Source organism: Callorhinus ursinus, unplaced genomic scaffold (genome assembly GCF_003265705.2).
Source record: "Callorhinus ursinus isolate GAN/ISIS: 27379988/994484 unplaced genomic scaffold, GSC_fseal_2.0 scaffold3, whole genome shotgun sequence".
NCBI lineage: Eukaryota > Metazoa > Chordata > Mammalia > Carnivora > Otariidae > Callorhinus > Callorhinus ursinus.
Window position 1 is genome coordinate 85,305,235 of NW_027397065.1, and position 22,124 is coordinate 85,327,358.

Below are 22,124 nucleotides of genomic sequence, written 5' to 3' on the forward strand. Positions count from 1 at the left end.
TAGGTCGATGTTTTTCTTCTTACCTTGAATAAACACTGGTCTGTTTTTGCAGGTGATAGCAGCTGCAAAAGCAGGATTCACAGCCGTTGGTTATGAATTAAACCCCTGGCTAGTTTGGTACTCCAGATACCGTGCTTGGCAAGAGGGGGTGCACGGCTCTGCCAAATTTTATATTTCAGATTTGTGGAAGGTATGTAAGGCAGAGAATGGTCCTAGGAAATGCCAGCCAAAACTTTGTAATTTGTAATTAGTATAATTAAAAACTGAAGAATGTATCAAAAAAAACAGTTAAAATACAAGTGTATATTTCAGCATGATGAAATGTGAACACGTTTTAAATTGATAGATTTACAAATGAACTCTTTTAGAGTAGAAGCTTAAGGTTTCTAGACCTGATGGGTTATGTGAATTCCAAGAATTTGCTCATTTAAGAAAGTTCTCATTTCTCTTTGTTACAAAATGATGAGGTTTTTTAAATCTCATTTGGAAATCTTATAAATTATAATATAGATATTAATTTGTTCATGTCATTCTTGGTAAATGGCAGACTTTTCTCTTGTGTGCAAGTTTCTGTGTCGCTGCGTGTGTATGTGTGAGTCTATAGAGAGATGAATACAAAAGACAGAATCCACTGACTGTGTTGTCATGGTTCTTTCTGGTCTTCATAATGTATAGGATAACTTCCAAGTTTATTTGTACTCTAAAAAAAAGTCCTGTAATTTTGTTTTAGGAATGTGCCATAAAATGCTTTTTCTTAAATAAGAATTTCCCGTTGTAATGTTGTCATCAGTAGCTTATAAAAATTCACTTGAGTATTGCTTGCATTGTTTTCTATACCGTATATACATAAACAATTTCTCTATAGAGTAAATAAGACTTTTATTGGGCAATAAGAATTTTGACTGGCAAAGCACTTTCCCCCCCAGTTTTTCAACTAAAGATCATTTTATTCCATTTTTTACTTAGTATTTTAGAGAAGAGGAAGGGGACTAGAATTTTAAGGATGGCTCAGCATAAAAGACAGGTGCTTGTCCGATGTCACACGTTCTTGCTGAGTTAGTTTGGCATATGGTGGAGAAGAGTAGAGAGTGTGGATCAGGGCACAGTTGGCCCAGAGCACCCGGCGCGGCCACCAGCTGGTCACTGGATGAGTCACTGGCGTTTCCGACAGATGACCCCTGGGTGGGCCCTTCTGGGAGCATCCCTGAGGGTGACAGGAGTGACTTAGGGGAGGTGTTTGGACAACTGCAGTGGATTGAATTAACAGAAGCATAAACATGGATTCTTCTCGTGAGGTCTTAAAGGGAGTCACTCTGTGAAAACCTACTATTTGACAAAATGGGACATTGCTGCACCCTTTGAAACAAAGGTTAAGCTTGATGTTTGGCCTTTTAAAACTAATCTGTGCATCGTTCCTCCTCTCCTCTAGGTTACTTTTTCGCAGTACTCAAACGTCATTATTTTCGGTGTGCCTCAGATGGTGAGTATGCGTCCTCCTCCGCCTCGTTGGTTGGCTTTAGGTCTTGTGTAGACCCTCCAGCTCTAACAGGCCACCTCCGTGTGACCGCCCTCCTGTGTGCCCAGCAGCAGCCCCCCAGAGATTTGGGGATGGGGGACGTCGGATTTCACTGCACTGGCTTGACACACTACCTCGGGGCCTTAAAAGTTTAATCGTAAAAGATTCAGTCATGTCGTTAAAACTTTTGCTGCAGATAAAATTCTCAACGATCTACCTAAGCCCTAAAAACTCCAATCTGGAAACTACCTTCTGAGCTCCCGGTGTCTAATGTAGTTGGAGAGTTTTGCGGTTGCTCACTAACAGCCAGCTGCAGTCACTTGGGAGAGTTAATGGCATGTTCCCTTCAAAGCGATGGTTCCTCCAGTTTTGCGGTAAGGCGGTTTTCAGGGCGGGCGAGCGTCGACTAGTTTCAGTTGACCTCAGCTGACTGATTTGTATCGAATTTAGATTACATACTTTAAAAAGTGAAAACACTGTGGCATCATGCTGTAAATGGTTCCAAATTTAGCTTTTGGAAAGATGATGAGGATGGGATGCTTTTATTGTAATTGTTCGTTTACAGACCATAGAGAGAAATCCCTTTTGACTTTTCAAGCTCTGTGATTGTAACCATAATAATCGTGGCAAAAATTGGATGTTTGCTGAAATACTGCTATATAACTGATATGTATGGTTTATAATATAAAAAAAGGGAAATTTACTTTTTTGTTTATTTGTTTTCTTAGTCACACCTTTTTGTGTAAGATGGCTCAGTGCTTGAGAAATTTATTCTTACTACTAGGAACTTCAGTACAATGCCACCTTTTTTTTTTTCTGTCGATTTAGAAGTGCTCTTGTTAACATATTCTGAAAGTAGCAGGATTCTGTATGTTTGGAATTTTCAGTAAGCCTAAAATTAAGATGAAATGTGGGTGTTCATCCTTTTGCTATAGAAATGAAAAGGGGTGTGACCCCTAGTCATTTAAAACAAACTGTTTGGGATCCTAGCACTGCTATGGACTTTGACCGTTGTCCACTCCTGATGATGTTTGGGCAGTGTTTTGGAGCAAATAGATTTAATTTGAATTCCATGCTTTATAAAAAGGGAAAGTTGATGTTTATTGCGATTTCCATGCCATCCTGAGAGGCTGGCCGGTGGTGGCCTGAGGTGTGGGCTTACAAGGTCATAGCAGCTCCATCCCGGGAGGGCGGGGAGGGGCAGCAGTGACCTGTGGGCTCCAACGCCTTGTGCATCTTACCATGTTTGAGCATCGTCAGTTTTTGGAGCTGTTCGCTCGGGAAATAAGAGTCCTGTTTTTTTGATGAATGCTTTTGCAATTATTGTCCATTTTCCTGTATGCAGAGAAACTTTAAATTAAGAACTTGTGGCATCTTACTGTTCCCAAGAGAAAGGGGAGCGGCTGAAAACACGAAGCAGCCACATTCCGTGGGATGAGAGGGATTCAGCCAGCAGGCCGTTTTCCACGCAGGGGGCTTGTTCACAGGACCCCCAGGGGCTCGTTCGTGGGTGCAAGGCCCCGCTTTTGACTCTCACCGAGCCTTGCCTATGTGGAGGCGGTGAGGGGGAGGGAAAGTGCTGCCTGGGGGGGTCAGGGGGCCAGCTCTGCTCTCTGGAGTCCTGGGAACCCTGATGGGGCCGTCTTCCAGTGAAATGCACTTGCCTTGTCTGAGCACTGGTTGGCATGGCAACGTGGCTCCACAGAGCCCGTGTAGCACCACGTTTCCTGTGGCAGGTGAGCCACATATAGGCCATGCAGGAGCCAGGAGAATGCTTCAGCAACTGGAGAGGGAGAAGCCTGGTGTTGTAAATCATCTACCCTGCTCCCGATACCACACCGATGGTTCTTAACAGCTCTTTGCTTTGGTGTATCTAACCCACCAGGGGTGAGGAATCTCATCTGGATCTGGTAAATCTAGCGCCAGCATGGTAAATACCCACATTTAACTCTAGCACATGCTCCTCTTTTCAAAATGTGAAACAGATCAGTTGTGTCCTTGTGTAAAACCCACCTGGGACGTCTTGCTGCTTTAAAGCAGTGAAGATAAGGCACGACCTCTCCACCGAGCCCGAGGCCTGGTGTGGAGTGGCCCCTGCCTCCCTCGGCTCTCTGTGCATCAGCGCTCTGTCCTTCTCTAGGCCCCTGGATCCACGGTGTGAGCTGTGTTCTTCCCTCTGGCTTCAGTACCCCCAGCTCTGGGCCTAGTTGGTGAATGCCTCCTGACCACTCACAGGTCAGGTGTCCTTTCCTCCAGGAAGTCGTCCCTGATTGCTCGGTGAGACAAACCCCAGTGCTCCCGTTTTCTATCTGCTGGTGCCTGTTCCTTCTCTAGAGTGAGTCATTGCACATTTCCTTACGTGGTGGCCTCGGCCGGTTTGCTGTGTGCGCTGTAATGTATGTTCAAGAGTGAGCTTTCCGTCAGCTCGGCAGCACCAGCACAAAGTAATGACTCTGGAAATACTTGTGAAATGAATGAAACGTACCCAGTAAGGACACCGATGGTGAGCTATAAATTTTATAACTTCAAAGATTAATTTTAGTTATGAATCATGTTGTGAATTGATAAACATAAATATTATCATCATATTTTGATAAAGATAAATGATTCATGATGGGATCATGTGTCCTTCGTTCATTCATTCGACAGGTATTTATTTGGTGCCACAAAGTGCAAGACTGCGTTCTAATCACTTGGGATACTTTAGTGAATGAAAAAGAGGAACATTCCTGCCCCGAGGTGCCTAGATGCTAGTGGGGAGAGCAGACATTAGATGACGTCCCTACATAAAGGGCTCCAGGCTGGCTCAGTCAGCAGAGCACGCGACTCTTGATCTCAGGTTTGTAAGTTCAAGCTCTACATTGGGCATAGAGCTTATTTAAAAAAAAAAAAATCTTAAAAAAAATAAAATGTTGTCCAACAGGAGGGGGTAAGTGCTGTGGGGTGGAGTAAAGCAGGAGAAGGAGGGGCAGAGACAGTGTCTTTGGGAAGGGGACGCGTGGAGGTATGGGGAACGTGCCGGGCAGAGCCACCGTGGAGGTGCCCAGGGGTCTGTGCCTCTTAGGTTCCAGCAGCAGCAGGGAGAGGTGACGTCAGAGGGGACCTAGGGGCCAGGCGTGAAGGACGCTGTGCTGTTGGAAGGCAGGAGCCCTGGCGGGTTTGAGCAGAGGAGGGAAGGACCTGCCTGGGTTGCGAAGGACCCCAGGCTGCTGTGTGGAGACCGAACGTGGGTAGAAGCCGGGAAACAGGTTAGGAGCTCCTGCAGGCAGCTGGGCAGCTGGGCAGCTGGTGTGATAGGCTTGTGCCGGTGTGCAGAAGCTAATTCGAAACGGTCAAGTTCTGCATACGTCGAGAAGATGCATGCAGGTGCAACCGACAGGATGCGTTGGCATCGCCACTGTGGGGCGGGCAAGAAAGAGGAACCATTCCTCAAGGATTTTGGTGAGAGCAACTGGAAGTTCGCAGTTGTTACTGAGCTGGGAAAGGTGCGAACAGAGGCGCTGGAGGAGGAGGGTCAGGATGCCTCGATGTATGTGGAGGTGTGAGGTCGGCAGTGGCGGGTAGAGGCGGTCGGGGGCTCAGGAAGGAGAGGGGGCTGGAGACTGGGCATCAGCTCCCAGAAGGAGTTTAAGCCCAGGAGTGGCTGAGGTTCCCCGGGGAGGGGGCAGAGCCGGTCAAGGCCTGAGCTTTGGCCTCTGACAAATGAGGGGCACCCAGCAAAGGAGTCGAGAGGAGGAGCTGGGTGGGAGGAATGCCGGGGGGGGGGGGGTTACCCTAGAAGCCAAGTGAAGCCAGTGTTTTGGGGAGGAGGGAGCCATCACATGGATCAAGAGCTGCTCATGGGCATGGCTGTTTGGTCTTAATATCTTTGTGCTGGTTTCAGCTCACGTTTAAAGTTTTGAAGATGTAGTTAGAATATGATGAGTTTGTGTCACTTTGAAACCTCTAATTGTGTGAATAATTTTGAATTCCATTAGACAGACATGACACATCACTGCCTCTCTTTGTGTGTGATATCAAGACCCAGGTTCATTGCATATTTATGTGTGATTGACTCAGTTAATTTCTTACCATTGAACTAGCTCCTTTCATTTGTGGGTTTATCTTGACTTAGCATATGACAGTCATTGGGAAATAAAAGAAACCATAAAAGAGAACAGAATAATAACATGAATACGTTTACAGTGATCCTTTTGATGAACAAAATTACTGTAAGAAACCTCTGATATTTTGGAAAAACACATATTGTCTCATTCTTTGCTTATTTAATTTTTCCTTTGAGGAACAAAACTTTTTTTTTTTTTGAAGAAATCTTTTATTGGCTATTAAAAGAGTAGAAATATCCCATCCTTAATGGAATTTATTCTTGGTTATCTTGGTATTGTCATGAAGAGTCAAGAGTTTTCGTTCACTCTAGCCAGAGGTCACATGGAGGACTTTCCCACCAGCCACTTTTTAAAGATACAGGTCGGGAATAAAGTCTTCATAGAAGGACTATTGATTTGTTTGTCTTGATTTATTTGGTTAGTTTTAAAGGGATTAGTTTTTGCTCAGATCTTGGTTTCAAGATATCATTTCCCATTTAGAGGAGCCAGGAGTGTCTGAGAGGTGTCTGATCTGAGGGCTTAGGAGGGGGATCGATAGAAAAGCCTGGGGCATTTTGTGGAGCACAAATATGAGGAAGTGTTCAGAATATTTGTTGGGGGCGCATCCAGTGTAGAGAGAGAGTCCCACTTGAGGAGGCTCCCCAGGGCCACACTGGGACAGTCTGAGCATCAGAAGAAACAAGGATGATGGTGGATTAGAACCCACTGAACAGAATAGGAATCTAAGAGCTCGTACTTAGAGTGATAGGTACACAGGTAGAAAGAAGGGAGAGGGCTCTTCCTTGCCCCAGAATGCCAACTGTCAGTTTAGAAGGAATGACAGAATTAGCAAATTGCCCCTTTGCAATCGTACTGTGAAAATTAACTCAGGCCAGAATCATAATGAATGCTACATCTAGGGTGCCCGGGTGGCTCAGTTGGTTAAGCAACTGTCTTCGGTTCAGGTCATGATCCCAGGGTCCTGGGATCGAGCCCCACATCGGGCTCTCTGCTCGGCGGGAAGCCTGCTTCTCCCTCTCCCACTCCCCCTGCTTGTGTTTCCTCTCTCGCTGTCTCTCTCTCTCTGTCAAAAAAAAAGAATGCTACATCTAGTGAGGGACAGTTCCTTGAGCAGAAGGATATTTACATCATCTCAAGCTACCTCCGAAAAATTACTCATTATAAGGGGAAATTAGTAACCCCACTGTGGAGACAGCAGATATCACCCTAGCCGGGTGGTGACCATCACTCTCAAAGCAGAAGGTCCCCGTGGGCACCCGACAGTGGGGCCCTGAGAAGCTCACAGCCCCACTTGTGGGACATTGCCCAAGATGCATGTGCCGAGTTGTCGTGAGCAGACGTCAGGAGAACCCAAGGTGAGGACCACTGGTGAATAACTGGCCCGTCTTCCTAAAAATGGTGTCAACGGAGACGAAGATGGAGGAACCGTTCCAGATGAAAGTAGACTAAGGAAACATAGCTAAATGCAGCATGACCTCATGGGGAAAGTGTCACAAAGGACGTTATTGGGACATTTGGCAAAATTGGAAGGCTTTTGGCATTACTGGGATGCAATCTTAAATTTCCTGAATTTGATGACTGAGCTGGGGCTGTGTCTTAGTATCAAGGAATGAAGGGACGTGTATTCTCAAATGGTTTAGGAAAAATATTCATAGAGGAAGAGGGCAAATCAGATAAAGCAAATATGATCAACAATTAAAAATTGGTGAACCCGGGTGAAGGAAGACAGGAATCCTTTTTTCTATTCTTGCGACTTTCCTGTAACTTTGAAATTCTTTCAAAAAAACAAATTAAAAGAAGTGGAAAAAGTAGTTTTAGGAGGTAAAGATGGTAGGATCGGAAGATCAATTTTTAAGCAGTTGTTAATTTGCTGATATAATTGCAGTGTCAATACATGTAGCAGGTAGATTGGTAATAAAAAGATACAAAAGTGATCAATAAGAGGATTTTACTTTGTATGAGTTATGTTGACTGTGAAGACGTTGTCTCCGTGCATTATAAATTTTGAAAAATTATGAAATATTTCATTATATTTCTAGTAGAATGAGTATATTTTTTCATGGTCTAATTTAGTAGTACCATATTTCACCGAATCTAGATGCTACTAATTTTAGGATGTAGCATGGCTACTGAGAAAGAAAAAAATACGGCCAATTGTAATTCTAAGACTGTGTCAGCTGTAAGATGTATCCTGATTTCTGAGATGTTAAGACATGTGGGAAAATGTGTTAAATAGTTGAGACAGGGTAGATTAAAATGTTAGGTGGGCAGATAATTTAAAAAGCTGCTTCTCATTTTATTTGTTTCTTTTTAAATAAGGGTATTTTATTTCATTTTTGGGGGGGAGGGGCAGAGGGAGAGAGAATCTGAAGCAGACTCCCTGCTGAGGGTGGGGCTCAGTCTCATGACCCTGGGATCGTGACCTGAGCCAAAATCAAGAGTTGGACACTGGGTGCCTGGGTGCCTCAGGCAGTTGAGCATCTGCTTTTGGCTTGGGTCATGATCCCAGGGTCCTGGGATCGAGTCCTGCGTTGGGCTCCCTGCTTGGCGGGGAGCCTGCTTCTCCGCTTGTGCTTGATCTCGCTATCTCTGTTGCTGTCTTGTCTCTCTCTCTTTCAAATAAATCTTAAAAAAAAAGAGTTGGACACTTAACTGACTGAGCCACGCAGATGCCCCTGTTGTTAATGTCATTTCCATGTTTTAATGGATCGTTTGATAATGTATTTATGCCCCGAAGGGATCTTATTTACAGTTACTGATTTCTTTTTTAAAGATTTTATTTATTTGAAAAAGAGAGAGAGAGAGGGCACGAGCGGGGGCAGAGGCAGAGGGCGAGGGAGAAGCAGGCTCTCCGCTGAGCAGGGAGCCCGATGCAGGACTCGATCCCAGGACCCCAAGATCATGACCCGAGCCGAAGGCAGACGCTTCACTGCCTGAGCCACCCAGGCGCCCTTTGATTCCAAATTTTTGCACAGGTATTTTCAGGCACTCAGCTCCAAAAGAATGTTTGGGCATCTTTTCCTCCGACTCACCGCTTACTGAAATAATGACTGTTGTTCTGCACAGATGCCGCAGTTGGAGGAGAAACTCATGCTCGAACTGAAGGATGACGCCAGAGTCATTGCCTGTCGGTTCCCTTTCCCGCGCTGGACCCCAGACCACATCACTGGGGAGGGGATGGACGCCGTGTGGGCCTACGACGTGAGCACTGTGAGAGGCAAGGGGCCCCGGAGACCCGTGCGCTTCCAGCCCGTCATTCAAATGTAGACTTTATTGAGCGCGGTTTCCCGGGTGTTTTTATTATTATATCCCAACGGGTACCCGGGAGAGGATTCGATTTTACAGAGACTTCGATTTTACAGAGACTTCCAGCTGTGTCTTCAGCAAAGAGTATGTTTTTCTTCGGTATGGAATGAAGAAGTACTATTACTTTCCTTAACTTCTGGGAAACGAACAGAAGTCAAGAACAGCCGGTAGATTTAAAGTCCCTTTTTTAGGCTGTATTCGAGAAGGTGGTCTTACTGTCCTTCCGTGCGCTCAGATGTGTGAAAATATGAATGAGTGATAGTCATTTTGATGTGCAGGAAGATGTGAACAGCTCCTGACATTATAAAAAATATGATTTAATGCCAGAGATGAGAAAAAAAACAACACTTTTTAAAGAGGGTATGTCTTAACAAATATTTGTAGTTTCCTCTAACTTCATTTATACTTAAGATTTATGGATTTTTGTCTTTCTTTTCTGTACTTCATGGAAAAACTAATTTTCTGAAGCATGTGGGCCCTCATATTTTATAACATTTGTTAGGAATCATTTGTTCCAAGGCTAGTAGATTACTGTATTTTATTGAATCTGAGATATGTATGTGTGTATGTAAATGTGTGTGCACAGACACACGTTTGAACATTTCTGAAATGGTGATGAACCTTCCAGTCAGTGGTGTTTTGTGTCTGTGATCAGTGGTGTTTTGTGTTGTATGTCATGATATCGTTGCACATCAGCCAGCATTGATGGGATCTCAGGTTTGAGGAAATGTGCTCAGAGAAGCTGCAGGATAGAGTGGAGTAGTTGGTAGTAACCTAATACTAAATGAGCGGTCTTGTGCTTGGGGTTCAGCCATCCCTGACAGCAGATCCCTGCCTGGCCCCCAGCAGGAGGCCCGGCGCCAGTGGCTTGCCCCTCATGGAGCCTTGCTTTCCCAGCTGTCCCGAGGACCCGTTGGGATAATGATACACTGAACAGGGGACGTTTCTGGGTAAACTCACGACACAGAGTCTTCAGTCTCTAAGTGGTATTTGTTATTTTAGGTACTAAAGAAAGGTATGGATTGTTTCTGCTAGTCGCTTCTTGACTTTATGAAAGCCGCCATTTATGTAATATTTCTCATGTATGAGAGGAGACTTGACTGATTTAGATAAAGACAGGTTAAGGAAAACCTTTGAATGTGAGTAGACAAGCTTCATGTATCTGAAAATTAGTATTAAATGGTGCCTCGAATAATCCCTATGCATCATAGGAAAGAATCGAGCTCCCAAACATACACCCCTGTAACCTAAATACCAAACAGGTTTGATAAGATGAGATGGTTTGCATTTTTAACTGAAATCCTAAAACTGTGATCAGCTTGATAATTGTCATTTAAAGGAGCAGCAACCTGGAGACTCATTCATTCATTCAGCAGATCTTACCGAGTATCTACCGTGTAACAAGCTTTTCCAACTCAATGGTGAGTAGACCTACAAGGCCTCTAATCTCATGGCATGTATCTTCTGGAAGAACGAGACAGACAAATACGAGAGTGAATGTTAGTGGCGTGGCGCTCTCTGAAAGAAGTCAACAGTGTGGACAGTCTTGGGCATTTGTCAGGTTTTTGGCTGCTACTGTCCATCCCTTCCCGATGGCCCCCAGTTTCTGAGGAACGAATTCTCTCCGACGGTGTGTAGTTTGCTGTCTGCGCCTCCCTGTCACTCCCGCCAGCCCTGTGACTTGGTTGGGCACGCTCGGAGAGGGACCCATCATAGCTCCCTGCTGGGCAGGTGTGACGGTAGAGACAGGGTTTTGTATTCAGTAAGCATGTATTCAGTAAGTTTCTAGACGCTCCTGGCGGATTTCTGGAGGCATCAGGCTATCTGGAAAGGCATATGTAACTTGCCATTTTTGGAGTTCTCCTTCCCAAGCTTCCCAAGAATTAGATGATGCCTGGTCCTGCAACCTCAGAATAAAATAGACCATTTCACAGAAGTGTGGAGATTCATGGAGTTTGTAAGATCTTTAATTGATTTTTTCAGCTGGCCTTCAAGTAGCCCGTAAGTGACCTGTAAGAATATTATTGTAGAGGTTATCGTGGCTTCTCTGACTGGCTGGTTTCAATGATCAGTTACTGGATTGAGGATATTGATTAAGTTTGCACACGACACAAGGCAAGGAGTGAGAGCTACTATTTTTGATGTCAAAAGTAGGACTCAAAAGTGCCTGACAGATTGATATCAGGGATAAGTGCTAACTTCATAAAATTTAAAGTTCAAACAAACAAACAAGAATAGAAATAGAGCTTAGTGGTGACATAGCCGAACAGGAGCTGTTGTGACCAGACCTGGAGGTTCCGTCGACATTCGGCTCAATGACCAGCACATTCCTGTCTGTACACATCTTTCTCTAAGAGCTTGGCCCCAGGGTTGCAACCCCTGCCCTCCCCCGGTGTCCCAGGGGGGCTTTGTCGGACCCTCCGCTGATCCTGGCATTCAGACTCTCTGAAATGCTTAGCTCCACCAAGAGGCTGTGAAACCCAAGTTTAAAAGATTTAAGAACAGAGACTCTTCCAGATACACCGTATTCACTGTTGCTGAGAGATGGGGTACACTGTGACAAGCCACAGCCAAACAGAACAGAAAAAATGCAGGATTCCTGACGTTTCCACCTCGTGGCTGGATACTACGCGTCTGCCCAAGGACTTGCCCCGATGGCCCAGGGTCGGAAAGAGCTGTCGTGAAGGCATAGATGTGCTCAAGTGCAGGCGTCTTCCGAGCCTGTGCTGTAGTGTGTGTTTGCTAGACCACCTGCCATCCTCTGGGCGGTGGCGGAGTGTTTCTCACCTGGCCTGGGCACCCAGATCTGCAGGTCTCTGAGCCGGGCACCTGTCCCGCCTGAAGGTGTGTAGATGCTGCTCTCTCCGATCCCATGGCCATCTCCTCACTTTCTGGTATCGGAACCCCCAGTGCTTCAGGGGTCAGGCACTGATGTGTTCAGGGACCGTGGGCCCGGCCAGTTGTCTGAGCCCATCTCCTGGGCGTCAGGGTGGGTGGTGGGCTTTGGGCATGTGATCCAGTTCCTGCCAATGAAGTTTGCAGGGCCATCTGCTGGGAGCTTTGGGAAAGGTTTTGTTGTGAACAGAAGGAAGTGCTTGAGGACGGTCTCTGCCGTCCTTATGGCTGTTTTGCAGCCACCAGGGGGAAAGTGAAGATGGGGGCCAGGAGGCTGGTGGAGCAGAAAGATGGACAGACTCCAGGTGTTTGGCGAGACCACGGAGTTGCTGAACTGACCCGGAGCCTCTGACGTCTGGATATCTTACGTGAGGTGACAGACCCACATTGTTGCTCTCCCACAGGTGTGGGATGTGCCCTATGGCAGCCTGGCCGAGGCAGGAGGGTGTGAGGCTCAAGTTGGGGAAGGGAGCCTGGCAGTGTGGAATGCAGGCGCCCCTGAGCCCTTGCCCCCTGTCTGGAAGGTGCTGCAGGACAAGGCACTCGCTGGCAAGGTCAGAAGCGTGTCTGGAGTATTCAAGAGGGACGGAGAGCTCCCAGGAGCGGAGGCCCTACTCCCTCCCAGAGTGGCGTTTGGGCAATTGTACCAAGTCAAGAGGGCTCTGAACGTGGACCCAGCCTTCACCAGCGGCAGGAGTCCTCCTAGGTGGGCGTCCTGTTCTTGGGGACATGGGCAGGGCCGAGTAACAGCGGAGCCTCAGCCACATCCCTGCACGCAGGGAGTTTTGTCGGTGGAAAGATGATTCTTCAGGATTAGAAAGGAATTAATAAAAGGAAGGGAAGAAAACACTCAGACTGCTCTCTTGGCAGATGGGACTGCCAAGGGGAGAAGCCATGATGTGGACTGCATGTTTATGTCCTTAGGTTGAAATCCTGACCCTCTGTGTGCTCATACGAGGAGGCTGGGCCTTGGAGAGGTGCTTAGGTCCTGAGGCTGGAGCCCTCCTGAAGGGGATTAGTGCCCTTACAAGGTGACCTCAGAGAGCCCCGTCCTCCACATGTGAGTGGGAAGACAGCCAGCTATGACCCAGGAAGGGGCTTCTCACCGGACACCCAGTGTGCTGCCGCTGGGATCTGAGGCTTCTTAGCCCCATAGCTGAGCAGAATAGATGCTCGTTGTGTGGGCCCCCAGGCTGTGGTGTTCAGTGACCGAAGTCCGAGCTGGTAACCTAGACGGTCCGCATCCAGCGCTATCCAGACTTGTCCCCGCTGTAGTCATCATTTCCTGGGCCCACATGAGGCACGGAAGTTGCAGGGAGCCAAGCTTCCAGAGGGTTCTCCCCAGTGCCAGGTGGGGAGAGCGGGAAACCATCCCCCTGATGTAATGGTCAGGGCTGGGTGGCTGGGCGGGCTCCCGAAGTTCCCCTGGGCCCCCCTGTCTGCTTGACTGTCGGGGGCCGTGGTTGGCACTATCACAGGGGCAGGCTTCTCTGGGAGGGGGTCTCTTCTGTGCCTCCCGTCTCATGGAGGACGCTTTTGGCACAGTGTGTCCCTAAACCAACATGGGTGATACAAAAACAACTAGAGCTAGAGGGACGAGCTGCAGCATTGACAAGCAGACGTGAATTCTAGATGGTAAAGGGTCTCGAGAGCCTGTCCTACGAGGCACAGTTGTTTCCCCAGGATGGGAGGAGGTGTAGAAGAAACAGGACAGGCGTTTCCCAATGCTTGAAGGCTTGCCAAGCAGAAGAAGAAAGGGAAAGTGATAATGACCATGATGACTGTGACCTAGGAGTTTCCGTGCACAGAAACACCCCGTTCTCATCTTTAGGGAGGAGGCGCTGTCTACTGACTGTTTTCATTCTTAACGACAGGCAGATGAGGTCAACTCGCTCAGTCCCGACCAGACCCAGGAGCACGGAGTCTTACTACGCTCAGTTGCTTACCTGCAATTAGACCTGTTCTAACTGGCTCAGAGGCGTAAACTTGGCTCTTGGCGTTGGTGCTAAAGCTCAGTCTGAAGTAGGGTTTTAATAAAGTCGTTTGAAGTTAGAATGCGTTGCCTCTGGACATAGGGACTTTGTTGTCACTGGAGATGCCGCTGCAGAGGTCTGGACGGCCACATGGTGGAGATGTTGTACAGGGATCCATCCGCGAGCAGGTGTGGCATCTTAAAATGACCTGGAATGAGCACGAGTTTTCCAGCCTTAGCGGGACCGCCAGAACCCTTAAAGCCAGAACCCAGTGGGTCTGGGAGGCATCAAAGCAGCTGTTAGCAGTGAGGGCATTTCACACAACTCCAGCGGTGCCTGGCCGCCCCCAACAGGAGGCCACGGGCAGCTTTTCCTCTGCTATACGAAACAAGCGTAGCCGACATCTTGAAATCTCGGGGAAGCTGATGGATGACAGTAAGCTTAATCAGAGCTCCAGCCGAGAAGTGGTAATGCTCAGAGGAGAAGGTTGGAGTCTGTTAAACCCCCCGAGGGCTTGGCTGCAGTTGTGTTCCCCAAGTTCTGATGAGAACCAGGAGACTGTTCTTGAATCTGCTGGGAGAAACGCATCATGAATGGTGCCTCATCCCCTTCTAAGTGACGCCGTCCACCCATCACCTTTCAGGGGAGCAGCTTTATAAGGACCCAGGCTCTCTGACCCTTCTCCAGTTGATGGGGCCAGAGTCTGGCATCGGAGCCAAAGGTGGAAGAGATGAGATGAGTCCTGCAGATTCCATAAACTGGGGAACAGAAAGATCGGGGACGTCCAAGTGGAAGTTAAGGTCTTGAAGTTGAGGCCAGAGGAGTTTGGAGACCCGGGAGAGATGAGAGAGTAACAGGTTTCTCTCTGGGTGAAGGGCTCAGTCCCAGGGAGCAGACCACAGTCCTGTGGAGCAGGACCCTGCCATGGGCCCGCCCCCGCCCACCCCAGAGGGCCCAAGAGCCGGGACAGGAGCAGAGCCAGACTGTGGCCAGCAGAGCCTCTCGGTCCCTAACATCTCAGCCCCCCTCAGAGGATTCAGCTGAGTGTTGTGTTCCCTGAACAACTCCACTTATGAAATAGGTGATTTTATGACGAATGAAAATCGCACTTGTCATGGTGGGTGTTAAACACAAGGAGCTTATTATCCCCAAAGATGGGGCAGGCCATATACTTAAATAGAAATATGGATATTTATGTAAATGTAAGGAAATCTCCCGTCTGAATAACCCAATAAAGTTTCTGCGCTCAGACAGAAAACTTTAGTCATCCGGGATCCTCTCAGGCGGAGTGAAGTGTTCCCGTAATAGTGACACATTATAGTTATATTGGAATTGGCACACTTGTGACCCAATGGACTGATGCAAATTGAACATGAACAAAAAAATCATAAAACTTTTATAGGTGAGGGAAATAGGATCTTATTTTTTCTAATTTAATATGGTGAGAATATTACCTGAGAAGGACTGATAAAACAACAGCTCATCGATCACAAGGTTTAATGCAAGGGTGGAAAGGAGGAATCAAATAAATTTTCTCTGGAATACTGTGGGGTGAAAAATTGGGCAACGAAATTACCCTTTATGAGAACGAATCCAAACGTCAGGAAAATCCACAAAACCGCACGTGTGTCCCAAACTTGGTGGATACGTTTGAGAGGCGAGGTCTTGCGGGGTTTGCTGTGAAGATAGCTGGGCAGTGTTGTTCGTGGGGAACATGGCAGTGACAGAGGTGGCGTGTCACAAGGCATTAGGCACGTGCTGGTGCGCATGGCGAGCAGTCAGCACGTTTGGGAGGCAGCTGGCGTTCTGCTCTTCCAGTGATTGTCCCTTCTTGCCCCCTGACATTTACCTGTCCCGGGCAGCCACGCTTTATCCCTTCATGCCCTGGCCTTTTCTTCCATGTGTCCACTACTCTTTGATTTAAGAGTTACATTACGTATTCCCATTTTCAAGGGCATTTGCATTTTGTTAAGGAGAGCTATGATACGAATTGAACTTCCAGTGAGAGTAAAAGATCGATTTGTAATGGAGAAAGGTCAGGTTCCCAGTTTCCACCTGCCCTGGCCCCAGCCCAAACTACCCAACGGGCGTATCCGAGACAGCTCAGAAAGGCAGACTGTGGTCACCGCAAGTTTCTCTTGACCTGAACATGTTAATTAGGAGTAGAAATTCATAGTCCAGACACTGTGGTAACAAGGAATAGCTCTCAAGTGTTGACTGTCCTAGGTCTTTTAGATAACATTATTTTAGATTCTCCTACTAACCGCAGGGTAGGTATGGTATTTCTCAGTGGGGGAACCTGAGGCATTTAGAGAGTAATTGCTTTACTAAGGCCCATGTACTCGTTAGCAAAGAGTGGAGCTGGTATTGGAACCCAGGCCTGTCTGACACTAACACCTAACAGCTGTGTGAGCGCCCACCCCGTGCCCCCCTGCCCCCCGCATCACTGCCTAGCCAGAGTGTGGGGAAGGCTCTGCTGCTCCAGAATCCATCCTGTCTACCCAGTAGCTTAGATATTAGCAACATTCGAATAACTCTGAGGCTTGGGTTCCCTGTCTCTTTGATTCAGAATAAATCTTTTTTTGGGAGGCATAGCATGGTCCTTGAGTTAGAAGCATAAGCCTGAGAAAAGGATAAAGCAGCCTGTCCCCCTTTCAGAACTGTCCCCCACTCAGAAACAGGTAGAGGAAGTAATGTCTCCTAAGCAGAACTTTATCGCCTGCTTTGTAGGCCCACCTCCCAAAGGTGGGTTATTGCAAACATATTGCAGCCTGTCTGTGTTGGACAATAAGCAGCTTGTGGAAGTACACACATCTCCATCATCCGCCGGGGCTGCCCTAACAAAGCAGCCCTGTATTCCTCATAGTTTTGGAGACTGGAAGTTCAAGACCAAGGTGTTGGCGGGATTGGTTTCTCCCTAGCTTGCAGGTGGCCGCCTTCTCTGCTCGCGGTGTCCTCACCAGCTTCCTCTGTGCACCAGCTTCCCGGATGGCTCTTCCCCTTACAAGGACACCGGCCCTGTTGGATCAGGACCCACCCCAACAGCCTCATTTTGGCTTCATCTCCTCTTTAAAGGCCCTCTTTCCAAACGCAGTCCCATTCTGAATACTGAGTAGGACTTTAATACATGAATTTTGGGCAGGGGGCGGGGACACAGATCAGTCCATAAGAACATCTTAGCAAGGTAACGACAGCCTCGTTTTTGTAAGCACATAATCGGACACAGCCTAAGCGTGTGTGAGCTGAGACTGGTTGAGTGCACGTGGATGTATCCGTACGGAGCAGCTGGAGGAAAGGCTGTGGCAGAGTGACACGTCTGGACGCCCGTGTAGTTTCCAGCCGAGGTTGGAATTCTGCAGGAATGTGCATTGAACCCAGCCGGTCTTGTGGAAAAAGCCGGGGTAATGGGAGACCACTCAGGATGGTTGCAACCTTGAAATCCGGGTATTAACAGCAACACTTGGTGTCTGGGGAGAGAACTTGGCAGGCTGCTCAGTGCGCTGGAGGCTGCCTGCGGGGATAATAATTTAAAAAAAAAAACAGCGTGGGAATGCTGGTTTGCGGAAACAACACAGTGCCAGTGAGCCCCGGAGGGGTTGTCCCCTGCCACAAGCCCAGCACTGCAAGGCTGGGGTGCCCCTCTCCGGGGAGGGGCAGGCACCCGTACATTTTCTAAAAATCCAGCTGACAGGCTTCCGTGTTGAGGGTCACTTCTCTTCCTGCGGAAGTTTCCTGTTCTCATAATTCAAAGCTAAGCTCCCCTTGCAGAAAGAACCTCCTAGAAACCAGCGGAACTTCCAGGTGATTCTGACTTCATTCCCGATGCAGCAGTGGTATGGGAGTTAATTGGTGTTACAGTACCAGGTGCTGTAGCCGAGCAGAGTGCTGTCAGGTGTAAACAAGAAGGGGCGGGAGACTGATATTTGCCTCCATTTGTGTAAAAAAAGGGCATTCACATGCTTACACATGCGTGCTCCCCCCTTCCCCAACTCTCCTACACATCCCCTGCCGGAAATCATCTGTGAGTGTACAAGAAACTGGTAATAACTTTTGCTTCTGGGGAGGGTGGGTGGGGTTTGGGATGTGAGGTGAGGGCAAGACCCCTTTGATTATAGATTGTAAAATATTTTTTTGCATTTTTTTTACCATATATAACTTTTCAATGAAATGACAATTCTTTTTTTTTTTTTTAAAGATTTTATTTATTTATTCATGAGAGAGAGAGAGGCAGAGGGAGAAGCAGGCTCCCAAGGAGCAGGGAGCCTGGTGCGGGACTCGATCCCAGGACTCTGGGATCATGACCTGAGCCGAAGGCAGACGCTTAACCATCTGAGTCACCCAGGCGCCCCGAAATGACAGTTCTTTAAAGTTCACATGTACAGGTAGAAGATTAGCTTTGGTTCACATATGAGATGCCACTTTTGAAAGCACATACAGGAGAGGACTGATCAGTGATGACATGGGACTGAAATATGCTGAGCCAGTGTGACCATGCGAAGCTGGTGTGATCATGCTGCTTTGTGGGTGTGACCATGCTGAGCGGGTGTGATTGTGCTGAGCTGGTGTGACCATGTGCAGTGGTGAGTCAGACTCTGGGACGCCTGAGTGCTATCATGTTTCAGGGCAAACCCATTGGTATTCAGGGCTAAGCTTTTGTGAAGGTGGGGAACTGAATTCCAGTGACTTGTGTTATTGGTTAAATATTGTGTTTGTGTGTGTGTCTATTTTTCTCCAAGTCTTTTCCCTTCTGTTCCCTGATACACATCTTTATCATAAAGTTAGAAGAGAGAAGCACATGATTTGTGAGGTTTAGGTTAGCAGCTTGAAGGACCCCAGAGTTAGAAGGGACTGCAGCATAGGGGGTCGGGGCAAGGCTGTGGGCTCGCATGGAGGGTGTGTGAGCAGCTCTCGGGGAGAGCATCTTCCCTGGGACACCTTCCCCTCTGATCTCCTCTGACCTCTGTTGGTCACATCTACCTCCTGCCCCTGGCCGTCTCTCTCACTGCTCTTTTTTGCCTTCTCTGTGAGTTTGGAGGTAACTTTTAGAACTGGTTGTGTCCAACACCAAATTGTGATAGCAAGTGAAAAGCCAAGATATGTTCTTTGCTTTTTGTATTGTGTAAAAAAGGACGTACTGGGTAGACTAGCAGGTGACATACACAAACAGTGCTGAATGGAACCTTCAGGTTATTGATTCTAAATAACCACCAACTGCTGCCTGAAACATTTCGTTTTTGGATATGGCCCCCCTGCCTGAGGCCTTTGGGGACTGGCTGTTCTCTCCTAACTCTTAAGGCAGCTCGTCTTACCTTAGTGCACCCTGTTAGAAATGCCTTCTGTATACCTGGCTAAAACCTGGCTCCCTGGCACTTCCCCCATGGGCCCTCATTTTACCCTTCCGGGCACCACCCTGAACAATTCTAATGCTTCCTCCATGGGAAATCCCAAATCCAGACATTTGGAGGACTCTCTCCTGTCCTCACTGAATCTTCCATTCTCATGTTTCTTCATATAAACCAACCCTCCCTAGCCTGGTAACTCTCCTCTTAACACAAGCCAGGTTTTAAGTTATCTTTCTGAAGTGTGGGTTCTGGAGCCAGATACAGAGCCAGGTGGGGCCCCACCATTGCAGAGAGGAGCAGACAGCCCCCTTCCTTGTTCTGTGCTTGTCTTCAAACTGACACCTGATACTCGACTCACGTGGAATTTTTACTTAGGCTTCTGATAAGTCACCTGTCCTGTACCTTATTGTTATATAGACCATGTCAGTGGAGTTATTTTTTTAAAAGATTTATTTATTTTGGGGGGGCACACGCATGAGCAGGAGGGGCAGAGGGAGAGGGAGAGAGAATCGAAGCCGACTCCATGCTGAGCATGGAGCCCGGTGCAGGGCTCGATCCCATGACCCTGAGATCATGCCCTGAGTGGAGGCCAAGAGTTGGATGCCTGTCCCACTGCACCGTCTAGGTGATCCTGGAGGTTTTTTGTTTGTTTGTTTGTTTGTTTGACTCAAGTGCATGTTACGTTTTTGAAGCAAGTAAAAAATTTATTTTCCTTTTCAAGTTTTGTTGTGTTAGATTTGCCCCATTGCTACAGGGTTTTAAGGGATTTGGGATCCTAATTTAATCATCTAATGATTTGGTTGTCCCTGTGTACTTTATGCCACATACAACTTTAATAACCAGGAAATTAGTGTTCTTATCTACATTATTTGAAAGAAAAGCCACAAATTTTGAAAGAGAGCCCTGGGACCTCCCTATCCTATAAACTATATCATTTGCTCTATGGGCCAGCACTCCCAGGAGGTGGTGGTTCATTCATTTGTGCTCTACTCACCGATGCTCTTGATCTGACCATAAGGACATGCAATTGAGCATGTAGCCCGATGTCCCCTCCATGTGGGCTTCATCACTGTGTGCCCGGGTCTTAGGCAGTCCATAAATATTTGTTGAGTAAGTGTGTGAATGAAGGATGTCAGGGAAGAGTGGACACGGGTCTTACTGAAGTCCAGCTACATTGTCTTCCCTTCATTCCAACCTAGTCATGTTGGTGCACTGGTTAAAAAAGAAAATCTCCGGAGGGCCCGGGTGGCTCAGTTGGTTAAGCGTCTGCCTTCGGCTCAGGTCATGCCGGGATTGAGCCCCGCATCGGGCTCCCTGCTCCACGGGAAGTCTGCTTCTCCCTCTCCCACTCCCCGTGCCTGTGTTCCCTCTCTTGCTGTGTCTCTCTCTGTCAAATAAATAAATAAAACCTTAAAAGAAAAAAAAAAGGAAGAAAATCTCCGAATCCATTCTTGGCAATCCCTACCGTCTTCTGAAGTCTCTACTTTTTTTTTTTCTTTTGGACTCACAGTTTATTACTTGCTTTCCCACATTTTTCTTTCTTCTTTCTTAAAAAAAACCCTTTTTTGCAGTATATCTGAAATACCACAAAAACAAACAAAATCCCATAAAAAATCTGGGCATGTTTAATGTATACAATATGATGAATTTGGACATATGCACAAACCCATGAAACCATCACCACAGTCAAGGTAATAAGCATATCCATCACCTCCAAAAGGTTCCTCCTGCTCTTTTGTTCTTTGATGTTGTTTTGTTTTGGTGTTAAGAACATAACGTGAGATCTACCCTCTTAAAAATTGTGAAGTGTATAACACTGATTTTTTTAAGATTTTATTTATTTTTTAGAGAGAGAGCATGCACAGGAAGTGGAGGGGGACAGAGGGAGAAGCAGGCTCCCCACTGAGCAGGGAGCCCGATGCAGGGCTCCATCCCAGGACCCTGGGATCACGACCTGAGCCGAAGGCAGACACTTCACCAACTGAGCCACCCAGGTGCCCCTACAACACTGAATTGTTAACTACGAGCACTGTATCGTTTGACAGATTTCTCGAACTTCTTCACCCTGCATAACAAACTTTAGACCCCTGAACAGCAGCTCCCCATGTCCCCTTCTCCCAGCACTTAGCGACCCCCATTCTATTCTCTGCTTCTAGGAGTTTGGCTATTTTTGATTCCTCACGGACGTGGAGTCCTGCAGCCTTTGGCCCTTTGTGGCTGGCTTATTTCACTTGGTGTAGCGTCCTCCAGGCCCAGTGGTGTTGTCATACGCGGCTGGAACCTTCGCTTCCTTCCTGCGTGGCGTGCATGGACTTTCAAGGCTGGTCTTTCCCTAGGTTAACTAATGCCCACACTTGTGGGTCTGTATTCCCAGAATTGACCTTCCTCCCCTTTCAGGACCTCACTAATGTTGGCATACCACTCTGGATCTCTGGTGCTTCTGTTCTATGCTATTTCTCCAACATCCCCAATAATAATTTGGGTGTCTCATTTACACAACGTCTCTGTTTTCTGCACACTATTTTATTCTAATACGGATTCATTTAGAGTAGTTAACTGACAGGGCTGTCTCTCTGTAGATTGAAAAAGCCCGAGTTATAATACGTTTTGCTATCCATCCTGGTTTTTTTTTTTTTTTTTTTAAAAACTTCCTTTTGCTTTTTGTGACTGGAATTCTAGGAATGCTAGTTTCTTCCTGAGTAAATTATTCTAAATTTGGAATTTCTAATGAAAAAGTTTCCTCTTAGCGTAAACACTAATTGAGAGAACATTTCTTTCTACTCACACTTTTTCATTTTTAATATGTCAATTAAAATCTAAGTATTTTGGGGTGGTGGGTTCCCAAAATAGAACAATGAATTTCACATTTACTGCACATCTCTGCTTTTATTTACAATTTACGAAGTACTTTCCTTTTAATAATTTTTTTTTTTTTTTCCATCTACCAGTTCAGCTGAGCTGGTATGCTCTTCTTCCCTCTGACTTT

General features: G+C 47.0%; 1 protein-coding gene and 1 long non-coding RNA gene across 8 annotated transcripts in view; both read left to right on the top strand.

The window, feature by feature from the left end:
* The window catches only part of ATPSCKMT (ATP synthase c subunit lysine N-methyltransferase), a 56,533-nt gene that overhangs the window by 6,725 nt on the left and 27,684 nt on the right, over window positions 1–22,124 (top strand). For 2 of the 7 annotated variants that reach the window (XR_012377649.1, XR_012377648.1), the window contains exons 3-5: window positions 53–190; window positions 1,430–1,480; window positions 8,689–9,288. Coding sequence is in view for 4 of the 7 variants with exons in the window: in XM_025867474.2 (XP_025723259.1) it covers window positions 53–190; window positions 1,430–1,480; window positions 8,689–8,889 (390 nt within the window). In the remaining 3 variants the exon portion in view is untranslated. Of the gene's footprint in view, window positions 1–52; window positions 191–1,429; window positions 1,481–3,850; window positions 4,350–8,688; window positions 12,028–22,124 lie in introns of those variants that run through there. The other 5 variants (XR_003207126.2, XM_025867474.2, XM_025867476.2 and 2 more) reach the window with 5 other exon arrangements.
* On the top strand, window positions 4,364–6,702 carry LOC141372415 (uncharacterized). Its single transcript, XR_012377651.1, has 2 exons — window positions 4,364–4,721; window positions 5,295–6,702. It is a non-coding gene; the product is annotated as an uncharacterized lncRNA (long non-coding RNA).